The 16,601-nt window shown below is 40.0% G+C and overlaps 1 protein-coding gene across 10 annotated transcripts in view; it reads left to right on the forward strand.

The window, feature by feature from the left end:
* LOC146405318 (uncharacterized) overlaps positions 1-16,601 on the forward strand; it is an 887,521-nt gene that overhangs the window by 6,251 nt on the left and 864,669 nt on the right. For 4 of the 10 annotated variants that reach the window (XR_014837140.1, XR_014837139.1, XR_014837136.1 and 1 more), the window contains one exon: positions 6,067-6,206. The exons of 3 other annotated variants lie outside the window; for them this stretch is intronic. Coding sequence is in view for 1 of the 7 variants with exons in the window: in XM_085011605.1 (XP_084867731.1) it covers positions 6,201-6,258 (58 nt within the window). In the remaining 6 variants the exon portion in view is untranslated. Of the gene's footprint in view, positions 1-6,066; positions 6,259-16,601 lie in introns of those variants that run through there. 3 more of the 10 variants (XR_014837126.1, XR_014837138.1, XM_085011605.1) reach the window with 1 other exon arrangement.

Below are 16,601 nucleotides of genomic sequence, written 5' to 3' on the forward strand. Positions count from 1 at the left end.
AGCTGGTTGTCCTACAATTTAACTCAATTTTTACACTGTCTTACTGGAAACAGTATCAGATCCCACAGGTTAAGGGTTCAGTCCCAACAAGACTGTCCTTTCCCCTTCTGATACCAATCATAAGTCCAGGTTGTTATCTGTGCTTCTGACTCACTGGCTATCAATCTGATACCAATCATAAGTCCAGGTTGTTACCTGTGCTTCTGACTCACTGGCTATCAGGTGCCCATGACCCTCTGGTGCCATTAATTTGCTAGAGCAGCTCACAGAACTCAGGAAAATGTTTTACTTACTAGACTATTTGTTCATTATAAAAAGATATAACTCAGGAATAGCCAGATGAAGGAGACACATGAGGCAAGGCAAGTGAGAATAGTTTCAGAGCCTTTTATACCCTTTCTGGGGCATACCACTCTCCCAGAGGCTTATGTGCATTCACCAACCTGGAGGCCCTCTCGGTTCAATCCTTTTGAAGTTTTTTTGGAGGCTTCATTAAGTAAGCACAATTGATTAAGTCATCAGCCATTGATGACTGAACTCAATCTATAGCCCCACACCCCACTCCTCCCCTCCCAGAGGTGGAGTGAGGCCTAAAAGTACCAATTCTCTGCTTGCCTGGTTCTTTCCCTTGGTAACCAGCCCCTAGCCTTTGGGGCTTTCCGTTAGTATTCTCATTAAAAACATACTGGTGTGGAAAAAAAAAAAAGGAGTTACCATTGCGACACAGTGGAAAACAAATCTGACTAGTATCCTTGAGGACACAGGTTCGATCCCTAGCCTCGCTCAGTGGATTGAGGATCCGGCGTTGCCTTGAGCTGTGGTGTAGGTGGAAGACAAGGCTCGGATCTGGCATTGCTGTGGTTGTGGCATAGGCCAGTGGCTACATTTCTGATTCAACCCCTGGCCTGGGAACAGCCATAAGCTGTGGGTGCAGCCCTAAAAAGAACAAAACAAAACAAAAAACACTGGTGTGGTTGTTAAGAGCTTATTTATCACTCTTATAAATAGGGAAATTCTAAGGAGTTTAAGAGCCTGTGCCAGGAGAAGGGGTGGAGACCATATATAAGTTTCTTATTGCAGATCACAATATGACTTTATATATACACACACACATATATATACACACACACATCATATGTATATCAATAACGGGTAGCTATAATTACTTGTGCTACTATTTATGGATTGCCAATTATATCAAAATACTTGAGTGATCAGCTCACATATGTTCTCTTATACATGACATGCTATTTTTTAATCTTGAAAGGTGGATATTAAACTGAGAAGCGCAATTGTTATTTGAAACTATATCTCGCAATTGTTATTTGAAACTATATCTCCTGACTTTCCTCTTAACAGTTTGTACCCTCCTTCCTTGCAACAATATTTAAGAGTCAGTTGATGTAAAGAAATGTGATATAGGGAATTTAACTAATGGCTGGACAGTAGAACAGATTGAAAGTGCATTTTTAGCTGCTTCTGATTTTTCTCATTTGAAGCAAAGATTTCAGACTGTTGTGGGGGTGGTGTGGGGAAGGAAATACAGATCTGTTCACAGCTGCTACTCAAAATTCTAGCCATATAACTAGAAGAGAATTTGGCCCAAATTAAAACCCCAGGGCTCTTCATTGCCATCATAATCATTAATATATCAGTTAAGATTCATTTAGGTGTCCACAGTGTGTTTGGCACCCCATCAAGGAAAGATGCTGACAATGACAGGAAAGAATTCAACCATTTTGCTTATGTCTGAGAAGGACTCAAATGGTGTAACAAAGCAGAAATCGTTAAAATTTTGTAATTCAACACACTTAAAATCGTAAAATATTAGAACCAGAAAAGGATCCAACAATTCTACTGCAGAGTTTCTTCATTTAGAGGTTGATGAAACTCAGTTCCAGAAATGGTAATGTTATAGAACCTATATGAAAGTGACAGTTAGTAAAGGTTACACAACCAGGAGATAATAGGGAAAGCCAAGACTCCTGCCCAGGTCTTTGAACTCAAAATACTGTGTTTTTCCCACTCTGTCAGGTTGCATCTTGATCTGTAAGTAAAGATCATATTCTTAGAAAACTGGAAAATAGAATATTATATGTATCTGTTCTTTTGAATTATTCTCTTCAAAAATTAGGAGTCAAGCCATTAGAGTTTACTTGTTCTGTCTTTTCTATATTAGCTATTATTTTTTTGTTTATCTTAATTTTTTATTTTTTATTTTTTTTAGGCCCTCACTCGTGGCATATGGAGGTTCCCAGGTAGGGGTCCAATTGGAGGTACAGCTGCCAGCCTACACCACAGCTCACAGCAATGCCAGAGCCTTCACCCACTGAGTGAGGCCAGGGATCAAATCTGCAACCTTATGGTTCCTAGTTAGATTTGTTTCCGCTGCGCCATGACGGGAACTCCTGTTTGTCTTAATTTTTTATATTGAAGTATAGTTGATTTACAATGTTGTGTTAGTTTTAGGGGTACAATAAAGAGATTCTGTTATACATACATTTATACTTTTCCAGATTATTAACCATTATTAATGATAGAGAAGGTACTGATGGCTTTGGGGGAGGATCCTTTGGCTTGGGGGGGCGGTGTTTATTAAATGAGCAATGTGAACAGTTCGAAGTATTTTGGGAATTCTGTGAGAGAACCCTCATCAAGGCCTTTGGCCTTGCCTTTGAAGAGCAATACTGCCTAGGAGCCAGCAGAGGGAGAGCAGAACATTGTTTTGCCAATTTTCACCAGATTTCTCTTCAACTATTTTTACCTTTTGTTCATTTTTTGCATATATTTGAAAAATTGCTTGACAGTGGTAAGCAAAATCCTCTTCTTTCCTGCACTTTTAGGGAGAGCAGAGAATACCTCTGTCAGCAAATGGGAGTTTTATTTAACTTATTGGTCAACAGGCTACCAAATGACCTGGGTTTGGAAAGTTCTTAAACATGGTAGGAATGATGTGTTTGTGTGTGTGCACACTTTTCTTCAGAAAATTGGGTTAAGTGATTTTAAATATATAATCAATCCATTATGTAGATTCTCTCATTTCTAATAGTTACTGCAGAGAAAAATAGAATGTAATAAGGTTTGGAATTATCTCATTAGTTACTCGATTTTCTTGTGTAAGAGGTTATGTGTGTACTGACTTCAAAGAAAGTTTGCAGTAATTACTTTTTATAGCTAGAGGTTTAGAAATAAAATTCATTTGTCAGTTAGTTCGAGTAATCACCTATTCTTTTTCCCAGAAATCTTCAGCAAATTTGCAGACTCATTACTGCTTTGTTTCTGTATCCTCAGACTTTGGGGAATCAAACTGAATATCATGAAAATTTTAAGGGCAATATTAAACAATTAGACGTACATGCGGGACCATAAGGGTGCATAGAACACAGGCATTGGAGTTCTTGTTGTGGCTCAGCAGGTTAAGAACCCGAATGATATCCGTTAGGATGCGGGTTCATCCCTGGCCTCACTCAGTGGGTTAAAGGATCTGGCATTACCATGAGCTATAGTGTAGGTCACAAATGCAGCTCAGATCTGGCATTGCTGTGGCTGTGGCATAGGTCATTGAACCCCCTAGCCTGTGAACTTCTATAACCTCCAGGCACAGCCCTTAAAAAAGAAAAAAAAGGTGCATAGAACACAGGTATTGAACATAGTAAGGGAATCTGGAGTGCTTCCTGGAGGAGGACCACCTGCACTCTTATACAAGATGAGTAGGAGTAGTTCCCATTGTGGCTCAGTGGGTTCAGATCCCAGCTAGTATCCATGAGGATGTGGGTTCGATCCCTGGCCTCACTCAGTGGATTAAGGATCAGGCATTGCTGTGGCTATGCCTGTGGCATAGGCCCATAGCTTTAGCTCAAATTCAACCCTTAGCCTAGAACTTCCATATGCTGTAGGTGTGTCAGTAAAAAGAAAAAAACAAAAACAGATGAGTAGGAGTGTACTCTCCTCAGTGTAGTCCTTAATCTGCCCTGTTCTCTTTCCTCAGCTTTTCTAGGTACTTTTCTCCCCCATCCATGTGCTTATGGCAAGAACAGCCATTCAATACACTATCACACTGTGTTCTTAGGCCACAAGTTTTTGTTCATGAGCTGGGCCAGTCAGTATCCTTCCCTAGGATTTTTCAACGCGGTCCCTATGAAGCTTGAAAACTCTCATCTGCCCTGTTTTCTGCTTTTTGGTAGAGGAAAGACAACAACAACAATCTACATTACATTGACAACTCACAGAGAGGAGCAGACACAAGCTGTGGACAGACCACATGCTCTTAGCATTCAAGCTTCTGGTTCTGTTGTTTCCTACAATAGATGTACAGCCACTTCCCTGTCTTTCTGTTTCATGAGCTTCTCCAGTATCCTTATAATAAATTTCTCTTTTTTTCTCAAGCTAGTTTGAGTTGGCTTGGTTTCCTTTGCAGCCTTAAGAATACCAACTGGTATTAAGAATTACCAAAGCAGAGAGAGGGAAAGGAGGTTTCAGGGGCCACAGAAGCAAAGGTATAAACACATAAAAAAGAATGGCATGTATACAGAAATTATATAGTTCATATTATTGAAACTTATCTTAGCATTCTTCCTCTCTCTCACTTTTAGAGATTGGGTGGTTATCTGTCATTTTAAGGATTCTAAAAGACAGGAAGAACCATAGAATGATTTATGTAGTGGTTGACATAGTCATATCTGTGGTCTAGGTAGATCTCTCTGGCAGGAGTTTCTTTGGCATTTCTCTGATCTCTGGGCTTGTTATGTTTTGTCTCCTCACTCAGGACCATAGCGAAAGGGGTTGGGACCTGGAAGATGTATGCTCACTGACCAGAACAAAACCTGGGGTTGTGGCTGCTTCTGCCTTCCCTTTAGTAGCTGTGTGACAGTCTTTCTTCCCCTTCATTCTGAAAATACTGCTAGGGTAGGTGTCATGGCTGCTTTGTTCATCATGAATTCCCAAGGCCTATCTTAGAACCTGAAACATGTAATTATGCAATAAAAATTTGCTGATAAATCAGTGAATGAGTAAATAGTGATGAGGTAGAGGAGATAAGGTCAAGATATATTTTGGAAGTAAATAGGGCTTGATGAGTTTGATAAAACTAGCTACATCTATTATGTACCAAGCAGGAGGCTGAGTACTTTGCATGTATTACCTTCTTTAATCTTCACAACAATCCTCTGTGTAATGTGTACCATACCTTTTCCCATTTTGCAGATGAGGGGAAAAAAGAGACTAAGTACTAGGCTGAATTTATGAGGTTGCCATGTAATAACTTGCCCAGTATAGTTAATAAACCCATATCTGGGACCTGTTCAGGGCTAAGTTCTGGATCACCATACTGCTCTACTGCACATAGATGTGAAGGGTAAATGAGAGGGGAGAGTCGAGAATGCTTCCCAGCTTTCTATCGTTGATGAATGATGGTGTCTCCAACTGAGGAAGAGAACACAGAGCAGGAGTACTTCTACCAATAGAGATGGGGAATTTGGGACCTGTGGAGGATGAGGTTTTTGGGATGACCTCAAGACAATGTCTGTCTGCAAGTTCATGTGTGTGGATCTGAAAACACCTTTGCTGAAGAATTGGATTCATTGGTTACTAAGTTTCCAATAGAATAAAGATATGAAGTGAGGTCTAGCAAGGAAGGTATGTTGCATAAGGTGAGACTGGCTTTAGGAGAGCACCTTGGGAAATATTACATAGAAGCTCAGAAGTGATGGGCAGAAAGTACAGTGCCATGAGAGAAAAATAAGAAATCCAGGGAGGAGGAAATAGGGAAGAGGGAATGATCTATGGTGCCATAGGCAGCGGAGAGGTCCTATAAAATATATATTGAAAACTCTACATTAGGTTTGCCAACCAGAAGTTTATTGATGACTTAATAAGAACAATATCAGTAAAGTGGTTGGGCAGAAGCCAGAATACATGCGGTAGAAAAATGATTGGCAAGTATGGCCAAGAAGAATAAATAATCTTTCAAGTGCTTTCTGTGAGAAGGAGAAGAAAGATGCCATACATTAGTTAGATGAAGATTCTGGGAGAAAAGGCACTATTTGTATTCATTTACTTTTTTTTTAGTCTTTTAGGAAGAGAGAGACAATTGAGTATGTTTATCAGGTATGAGAAAGAAGCCGGTTGAAAGATTGAAGATATCGGAGAGGATATTGGAGAAAAGGCCTCACAAAGGAGGGAGGAAATAAGAGAAAGCTGAGATGGAGGTGCGTGCCTTGAATAGGAGTTGGGACATGGAACTTCTGAGCTTAAAGGGAGGTAGGTGGTGATGTATGTGGATGGAAGCAGAATTCTGAGAGACATCCTGTTTGATGGGTCTGATTCTCTTGATGTAATGGGAATCCAGATTATCTGCTTTGAATAGGAGCTTTAGAAGAAGGTATAGTACTTCAGTATCTGCAGGGGATTGGTCCCAGGACTCCCACAGATACCAAGATCTGCAGATGCTAAAGTCCCTTATAGAAAATGGTATAGTACAGTCAGCCCTCCCCACTACAGGTTCTGCATCCTCAGATTCAATCAGCTGAGTATATGGAAACTTTGATATGGAGGGCCCATTATAAGATAGTCATTATGCAGTTTGGGAGAGTAAACTGATCAAAGCTTATAAGGGATCATATTTGGTAAGGGTAACAGTATGGTTTTGAGATATTCTTCTCATTGCTCAGCTTTCTAGTTGACTGAGGAGTGAACTCAAGATCAGCACATTGAAAGCTAGTTGTACAAATGAATCAAGGATGCTCCAGACTGCATACAGCCCGTAAAAACTAAAGGCTGTAGCTTCAGCACTCTCCTAGGGGCAGAAGACAGGCTTTGACTTGTGTGAGGCAGAAAGTTATAACTCAGGTACCTGTATAAAGGCAGGACCTTGGGATTGCTCTCTCTCAGTGAAAGGGGAATTAGGAAAACTAAATGCAAAAAGTAAGGAAATATCCCCTGAGAAAGGAGAGAGCTCTACGCTCTTTCCACGTGCAGATGTAAAATTTCATTTGACATTTTTCCTAGGATTTTGATATGAACACTAATGTTTCCCACCAATGAAATCCTAGAGTGTCCAGCAAAAGCAAAATTCTTTGTAGCAACATTTCCAGCAGTCCTGGGAAATAAGGAACTCCCATGAAGAGTTAGTGATTAAAATGTATACATCAGAGAAGAAAATAATTCATGAGAGAGAATATACATGGTGAAGAGGAATGTTACTTAGAAGTTGAGAAAAAAAAGCACAGCCCTAAAGATACTATGGAGTAACTGTGCTTCATGTTATTAAAGTGATAAAAGGAGTAAAAACCAAAGGGAAAGAGTAAGATTATCATGCTATTAGAATATGTGAATTTGAAAAACAATTGAAAGGAACTCTTAGAAATGAAGTCATTGACATTAAAAACTCAAATGAAGAGTTAAACATTGGATAGGTCCTAGGAAAAATGAGAAATACGAACTAGAATAAAGTTGAGAAAATTAATCAAAATGCAGCAAAGATAAGTAAAGAAATAAAAAATAAGAAAAAAGGGTCAAGACAGAGGATAGACTGAACAGGTGAGCATATGTCTAATATAATGAGAGTTCTAGAGAAGAGAGAGTGAAGGAGAGGCAGTATGTAAAAAAATTTCTGTAATTGAATCTGTGATGGTTGTAAGCAGCATATAGTTTTGTTTCTCTTTTTCAGCCTGACGATCTTTGTCTTTCTATTGCATATAACTATTATCTATAACATAATAACTGATATGATTGGATATGTATTGACCATTCTACTATCTCTTTTTCTTTTGGTTCATTTATTCTATGTTCTTTTTTTCCTCCTTTGTTGGATTATTCAAGTGATTTTATTATCTTTTCCCTTTAGCAGCATGAAAAATGCATTCTCTTTGAAGCTGTTCTACCCAATATAGGGACCATTAGGTATATATGGCTATTTACATTCAAATATAAGTGGAAATTATTTAAACTAAAATTAAAAATTCAGTTCTTCATGTCAGGTACTCAGTAGCCACATATGTGCAGTCATTATTCTATTGGACAGCAGTGATCTAGATAATCTGAAGTTCTATTTATATCATCTAGGTTCTCCTTTTGTTTTATTTACTGGTTTGCCTTGTTATCTTTCATTAAATAATAGATATTGTATATGAAAATACTGCATAGGCATCAGATGCTTTTATCTTCTCTCAGAAAGGGTTCTCCCTTTTCTCTGTCAGGAAGCTAGGGTAGGGGTCATGTCACCTTAATTTGATCAAAAACTGAGTTGGCATGAATTATCTGTGTTGCAAATTTTTTTTTCAAGGCTGCACCCCACAGCATATAGAAGTTCCAGGGCCGGGGACTGAATACAAGCCACAGCTACAACCTATGCCATAGCTGTGGCAACTATGAATCTTTTAATCCACTGTGTTGGGCCAGGGATTAAATCCATGCCTCTGCAGAGACCTGAGCCCCTGCAGTTGGATTCTTAACCCACTGTGCCACAGCAGGAACTCCTGTACAATATTTTTTTGTCTTTTTAAATTTTTAAAAATTTTTTTAGGGCTGCACCTGGGGTGAATTGGAGCTGCAGCTGCTGGCCTACACCACAGCCATAGCACCATGGGATCTGAGCCATGTCTGTGACCTACACCATAGCTCACAGCAATGCCAGATCCCTGACCCACTGAACAAGGCCAGGGATTGAACCCACATTCTCATGGATACTGGTTGGGTTTGTTCCACTGGGTCACATTGGGAAATCTGAAGTTTTTATTAAGACAAATATACAACTGGTTTTCCCTCAGCCTTGTGGATATAGACCTCCAAGGGTCTTAACTGAGAGGCTATGGGTGTTTATTAGGGCCTCTTCATTTTCCTGGGTTATATACTCTTTTATTTCCTTGGCACTGTCAGACCATTGAAAACTCTGCTGTACTTTCATTGGCATTCTCCTTAGATTCTTACCCTCTTGCTTTGTGTATCTTAAACATTTGACTGTGTCAAGTTCACCTTTCCCTTTGTCCTTGCTGTCTTTGTCTGATTCCACTTTTTGTCTTTTCTGTCCTGTATGATTACCAGAAACTCTTTCCACTGCTTTGCCTCCTAGAAACTACACACTGCCCAGATTCTTAGCCTTTTAGCCAGCACTAAGAATTAGGAAATTCCCCAAGAGAAACCTTATCAGCTTACTCCTCTCTATTCACTTTTTTTTTTTTTAAATAGGATCTTGGCCCTTTAGGTCCTGGTTGTCTCATTGTCTCAGCAGCTCTCAATGCTTTCAAACAGATTTTTTTTTTTTTTTAAATCTTGTTCTTTCTGGTGTTTATTGATGCAAGTATTCATTGGTTTGTTACAAGTTATGCTGTTATAGCTGGAAATGGAACCCCTTCTACTTCACTTGCATTCATGGTTCGTCCTCATGCAACTCTATTAATATTGAGGAGAGTCACTTTATTATAAAATTATTTTTTATAGTTTGTGTCTTTTGGTGGTACCAATATAATTGCTGCTGTGTTTGTATTTGTAAGCCCTTAATGAATATTGGGGATGTATTGGAAAAACTCATGGGATTTAACAAGGGTCTTATTTATTTATTTTTGTTTTTATTTTTTGTCTTTTTAGGCTGTACCCCATGGCATATGGAGGTTCCCAGGCTAGAGCTCAAATCGGAGCTGTAGGCACCAGCCTACACCAGAACCACAGCAACGTGGGATGCGAGCCATGTCCGTGACCTACACCACAGCTCACGGCAACGACGGATCCTCAACACTGAGCGAGGCTAGGGATCGAATTTGTGTCCTCATGGATGCTATTCAGATTTGCTCACCACTGAGCTATGATGAGAACTCCGAGGGTTTTGTTTTTTGGCAAACTTCTGAGAGCTGTAATAACAAGAGCCATTTATCAACCACCTATCAGATGTCTTGTGTATTAGATATATGTTGCTTCCTATTAACAATAATTCTGCAACATATATATTATTGTTCCAATGCTGATCAGAGATTCAGGGCTCAGAATGGTTAAATAACTTCCCCTTGGCAAACCCAACTTTAACTGACTTTAAATTCCTCAGTGTTACTTCCCACCTATTCTTGAGAATGTAGCTAAAGCTTAGGAAGACTCTGTTCTTCACATCCCCTCACACTTTGCTGTAGTCACTTGCTATAATCCAATCCAGCCTTTCTAGGTGATATCCCAAAGAAATAAAAATAGAGGTAGTGACAACAGGCCGTGATTATTGTACTGAGAGCCTCCAAAATGATTTTAATGAGCTAAACCTGTGTATACGTAATAGTCTAGTAACCACCAGCGTGTTCTCTGCTTCAGGCAGTTTAGCTGGCTGGGCATAGATGGGAAAATCACAGATGAGGATGCTTTTCATTTAAATAAATTAGCAATGCTATGGAATTCATTATCTGTAGTAGCTATTTTAAGCTTAGAGTACCAAGCAGAGACAAGTAGGAGATGCTGGGTGTTATCTTTTGTTTTACCTGCTGGCTTGCAAGAAAGTTCCATCACCCCAGCACTGAAAAGCAGACAGGACCTGAAAACTTCATTCTAGCTTCTCACTGGAAAAGTGCAGATTCTGAACTCCCCATTGTTTGTCTTCTTACTCCTCAGCCTCCTTCTACATGCTCTGCATATTAATCCCAGTCTTCGGGATATGTGTTTTACTCTAATCCAGCGGAGGATGTTGGACATTAAATTATGGTTGTGGATACCCTGTAGTTTAAAAGTCAGATGTTAGCAAAGTGATAGTTGAGGATGATTCTATCTCATTAAGAACCAGAGTTTGTTTTAGACCATAACTCTAAGAACATTTGGAAATGGGCGAGTCCACGTGCTACAAAGAGAATCTAATTTTTTTTTTTTTTTTTTTTTGTCTTTTTGCTATTTCTTGGGCCGCTCCCGCGGCATATGGAGGTTCCCAGGTGGGGGGTCCAATCAGAGCTGTAGCCACCAGCCTACGCCAGAGCCACAGCAACACAGGATCCGAGCCACGTCTGCAATCTACACCACAACTCACGGCAATGCTGGATCGTTAACCCACTGAGCAAGGGCAGGGATCGAACCCGCAACCTCATGGTTCCTAGTCGGATTCGTTAACCACTGCGCCACGACGGGAACTCCGAGAATCTAATCTTTTGGTCGTGCCTGCATGGGCAAGGGATTGAACCTGAGCTATAGCAGTGACCTGAGTCACAGCAGTGACAAGGCTAGATCCTTAATGGCTAGCCACCAGGGAACTCCCCAAAGAGAATCTGATCTTACAAATGGCTTATAGTAAACATATCCATAGTTCAGAAGATGATGTAGAACATTTTCCTTTTGCTGTTGGGTTACCTTTCAGTCCAGACAGAGTAATCATCAGATGGGTACCAAGAAATATATTCTTTTTCAGTCTGTTGCTCCCTGTCCTTTTATTGCCCGCATTCCCTCCCTTTCCCTGACCCCCTGCTGGGTTGTAGTAAATTTTGCTGTCCCGTATAACCTATTTTCGGTTCCATCTTTGGATGGCAGTGGTGAACTCTTACTTTCTTAAATGGACCACCTATAAGGCAAACAAATTTTTCTTTAGAATCATAGGTCAATTTTAGAGCACTAATATAGTTGCATTTTTATGTGCATCAGAGATGAGAGTAGAAAGTGATGGAGTAAGGGAGATGGAGGCCCCTCTGCTCTAGGATTATTGATAAAGAGATTAGGTTGGTATGACTAATGAGAGAAGATTTTAAAATATTCAGCTATCAGCAACCTGGTATTTGTTTTTAATTTTTTTATTATAGTTGCCCTTTTGCCAGTTGTGTGGCATCTTAGAATTCAGCCAAGACTTGAGCCCCTGATGCAAATTTCTAGCATTCCTTCTCTGCTTAGGTCCCTTCTCTCTGGTATTCTGCCTCAGAAATTTCTGCTGCTCAGCTTCCCGAACTATTATCTCTTTCTCCCTAACTCTGCAAATGAGCCTTCTCTGCATGGCTTATACCTTTCTGCTTTACAGTGTGGACATTTCCTTTGGGTAAAAATTGTGGGTAAACATGAAGGGTCACAGTCCTGCACTACCTGTTGTCTATAGTCTGAAAACATAAGTTTTGTACAGATTTCAATGTTAGTAGTGAAATATCTAGTCCAACATCAGCTAGTCCATTTGGAACAGAAGAGGATGACTATTCTTTCTCAGGAGTTGATGGCAGTCCTTTCATAGGCCAGAATTAGGTTTTCATACTCATTCCTGAACCAATCACTAGCAAGGGGTACATGATTATCATCTTGGATGCAATCTTTTGAGAGTCCATTCATGGACTTGAGGTTAGCAAATTTTTTAAGTTTCATTTCAAAAAGAGTGCATATTAAAGAAATAAAAGTGAACTTTTTTGGATGTCTGATAGTAATGCTCATTACACAACTTCATGCCTTCAAAACTCATCAACCTGTAAACCTAAAATTGGTGAATTTTACTTAGTTAAATGAACTTCTATAAAATCAGTTTAAAATGATTGTTGCTTGCCTTTGTTGTAATGTGCAGAAAATGATATATATATTTGATAGTTCTTTTTTCATTTTTAAATTATAGTTGATTTACAATGTTTTGCCAATTTCTGCCATGCAGAAAACTATATTTTATTTTATTTATTTATTTTTTTGTCTTTTCTAGGGCTGCACCCGAGGGATATGGAGGTTCCCAGGCTAGGGATCTGATTGGACATGGCCTATGCCAGAGCCACAGCAACACAGGATCCGAGTTTGCGACCTATACCATAGCTCACGGCAATGCCGGATCCTTAACCCACTGAGCAGGCCAGGGATTGGACCTGCAGCCTCATGGTTCCTAGTCAGAATCGTTAACCACTGAGCCACTACGGACACTCCAGAAAACTATGTTTTAAAAAGCACAAATATCAACAGAAAAAAGAGCCTGAGCCCCAGTCTACCTCACAAGGAGCATTGTTCAGTCGAAGCTAGAGAATCTTGCTAGGTCAGGATCCTTTAGCTTTTTTTCCTTCATTCTTTCTCTTATTTTTTTCTGGCTACTGTCAACTGTCAGGTAGCCAAATTCTTTCTATCTCACACTCTACTTGAAGAGAAAGTGCTTTCCTCTCTCTAATGGAATGGCCTCTTTTTTCTTATAAGAGCCTATTCTCCTTAGCTTCCCTTGATAGCCTGGAGGCTAAAACAACACGTTTATCTTCCCAGAGAAATCGTCTGTTCTTTGGAACCAGAAGTGTCTTGAGAGTATTTTATTTTGGACCATTGATGAAAGAAGTCATTATAATTTTGGAGTTGCTGCCCTGTGGCAGATACCAGTGGTTGTCTACAGAGTATCCATCCCTCTTTTTCCTACTTAGAACTCTGAATCTGTCCCAGTATCCACCACACTCTCATGTAGCCCATGCAACTCAGGGGAACTTGATCTCATCCTCTTTCCATGAAGCATGAGCTCAATATTTATTAAACTTTGCTTTTGGTCTCCATTTCCCCTAGTAGATTTGGGGTTGTTTCATTTACTAGGTAGTGTTGACCTAGTGTCTAAGGCCTGGAGGCAGGGAGGGCCTCTGAAAATGTAAAAGACCTGGAAAAAGGCAAAAAAAACCAAAATGGAACTTTATATTAGTCAGCATTGGTTAGACTATGCTGCAACAACAATTATTTCCAAAGTCCTTAGTGGCTTAATTCAAAAAGCTTTATTTCTAGCTTATGTTACATGTTCATTGCAGGTTAATGATGAGAGAAGGGGCCTTCTGAGCTTTTCAGAGTCACTCAAGAACTCAGGCTGATAGAACCTTCACCATCTCTTAGGTGCACCATTTGGAAAACCCAGCTTTCCTGATTGCCAAGGCAGAGAAAAGTAGAGTCTGAAGAACTGAGGGTTTCTCTGCCCATCACGCCCCTTTCATTGGGCAGGACTAATCACATAGCTTTGCTTAGCTGTAGGGACTGAGAAGTACCGTTTTCTACTTGCTCCAAGGCAAGGAGGGCCAGATATCCATGAGTATTATTGTTATTATGTCCACTGAAAGTTCCGAAAGGTGAAACAAAAACTGAAAATTCAAATTCATACATTTAAATTAATAAAAATACGTTTAAAAATAAAGAAAATCAAAATTAATAGTTCACTTTTATTTTTGTTTTTGTCCGCTCTGTGGCAAATGGAGTTCCTGAGCCAGGGATCAGAGCTGAGCTACCATTGAGACCCAAGCTGCAGCTGCACCACTGTGGGATCCTTAACCCACTGTGCCAGGTTGGGGATTGAACCTGCATCCTAGAACTCCCAAAATGCTGCCAATCCCTTTGTGTAACATCAAGAACTCCTAACTTTATTATTAAGTTGGATATTCATAAGTATTTCATTGTATTGAAAAGTTTATTTCTTTTCCTTCCTTTCTTTCCTTTTCTTTCTTTTCTTTTCTTTTCTTTTCTTTTCTTTTCTTTTCTTTCTTTCTTTCTTTCTTTCTTTCTTTCTTTCTTTCTTTCTTTCTTTCTTTCTTTCTTTCTTTCTTCCTTTCTTTCTTTCTTTCTTCCTTCCTTCCTTCCTTCCTTCCTTCCTTCCTTCCTTCCTTTCTTCCTTTCTTCCTTTCTTCCTTTCTTTCCTTGTGGCTGCACCTGAAGCATGAGGAAATTCCCAGGCCAGGGACTGAACCTGTGCGACAGTGGTGACATGAGCCACTACCGGCTCCATTACCTGCTGTACCACAAGGGAACATCTGGAAAGTTTATTTCTTAATTCTGAAATCCTCAATATGCATAATTACCATAACATCATAATAATTTATGAGTTATATGTTCTATTTGTATCTAATAATGTCACACAAAATTGTAAGACTGCTTTCATAACTTTTACTGGTACTAAAAAAAAGTTTGATATGATATGTGATATGGCCTCCAGAATTAAGAAATCCCAAGAAAGTCTTTTAATGGCCCTTCATAAACAGTAATTCCATGAAGGCATTGTCTTTCTTGCATATCATTTTACCCCTTGGTCCAGCACAATCTCTGACATAGTGCAGGAACTTGTAAATACTTGCTTAACTACTGAACAAATAGGTAAAATAGTTGTCTTCACTTTTGAGCAAGGTATAATCTTAGTGAGGAAACCAACAAGTAAAAATGTTCAATCGAGTTCTGTAAACACTGTCAGTCAGACAACTTCCTCCCATTTGGAAGGAGTTAGAACACACAAAAACTGAATTAATTTGAGGTGAACTTAATGGAGATGTGCATAGAGGAAGGGGAAAGAAGCAGTAGGCTGGAGAGAGGAACACCTACAGAAAAGTTCACTTTAGGTTAAGGGACTCAGCTAGCCAGCAGCAACCTTTTCCTTGTCAGAGAAAGTGGGGTGGAAAAGTCCATGCCAGGCAGAGGGAATAATATTTAACAAGATGGGGGTGTGAAAGGCCTCAGGTATCGAGGCAGTGGTGAGAAGCACAGTATGTCATGAGCAGGCAAGGCGGGAAGTTTCTGGAGTGGAAATGGATGGAGCTAGAGAAGCAGGTGCAAAGGGTCCATAGAAACAGGATGCTTCTCTGTTGGTATGGCACGTAGGAAACCACTCCCTCCAGAATATTCCTTGAATCCATGGACCACATCCTGGACAAAGAGCTACAGTTTCTCACATGCTCCCCCTAAGTTGCTAGAGTTGCCTTAGTGCAGGGCTGCTTTGGTTGCTTTAAAGCTTTTGACTCCTCCACTGTGCTTTGTTGGGATGGGCTTCCCAGGAATTGCTGCTTGCTGACTGTGGTGCCCACTCCAACCAGGTGCAGACAATTGTTAGTTCCATCATCTGGTGCAAGTGCAGTGGTAGGGAATTTGAGTTTGCTCCCCAGGATCCGTGTAAAGGCCAGGAAGCCAAATGCAAGGCATCCTAGATGTGAGTGGGCAATGGAAGTATAGCTGTGTTGATGAGCCTATAGGTGGCGCTTTTAGTGCCTGCAGACTTCGGTTCCTAACCTCTGGCCTTGCGTTTCTGGACTGTCCCATATATCTCTTTCAGAGCCTTTCTAGTTCTCCCATACTCCTACTGGCATGCTTCATGGTTGATTTTTAGCTCATTTACTCTTTAGCTCCTAGCGTGATCACTACCTGGGAAGTCTTCTCTACTTCAATTAAACCGTCAGAGGCCATACTTGCACTAAGCTTTACCTAGGAAGATAAAGGTCAGGAAAAATAGCATGCCAGCAGGGCAGACAAATATTTCTTTTTAGTGGGAGTAGTTGTCACAGCAATCCCTGCGACAGTAGTCGTCACATCTGGGAGCCAGTCTTTTTTTACACCCCCACCAAAGTTTTAGTTCAGGTGTGAGGGAAGGAGGTCCAAGTGGGCAAGTACAATATGTACCTTGGCTTAGAAACTGTTTCCCAAGTATGACCTAGTACCTCATGTTATAGTCTCAGGCATGGGAACATATTCCTGCAAGGCACATATTTAGTTACAAGAGTTACCACTTTCAAGGATACCAAAGCTGTAGATTCCAACCAAGAATTTATAATTCATATGCATAACTTTCAATCCAGATGCTACTTACCAATCCAGGGTTTTTTTTTTTTTTTACCATAAGCACTCGTGCTTACTGACAGAATCACTTTTCTCCATGTATCAGATTTGGGGGGGAAACAGTGATAAAATGTTAACTCAAGGGCAGATTTGTA

The sequence above is a fragment of the Sus scrofa genome, chromosome 2 (assembly GCF_054392235.1).
Source record: "Sus scrofa isolate SSC_HxYL_T2T_F1_AM1 chromosome 2, Sscrofa_HxYL_maternal_Yorkshire_Landrace_v2.0, whole genome shotgun sequence".
NCBI classification, from domain to species: Eukaryota; Metazoa; Chordata; class Mammalia; order Artiodactyla; family Suidae; genus Sus; species Sus scrofa.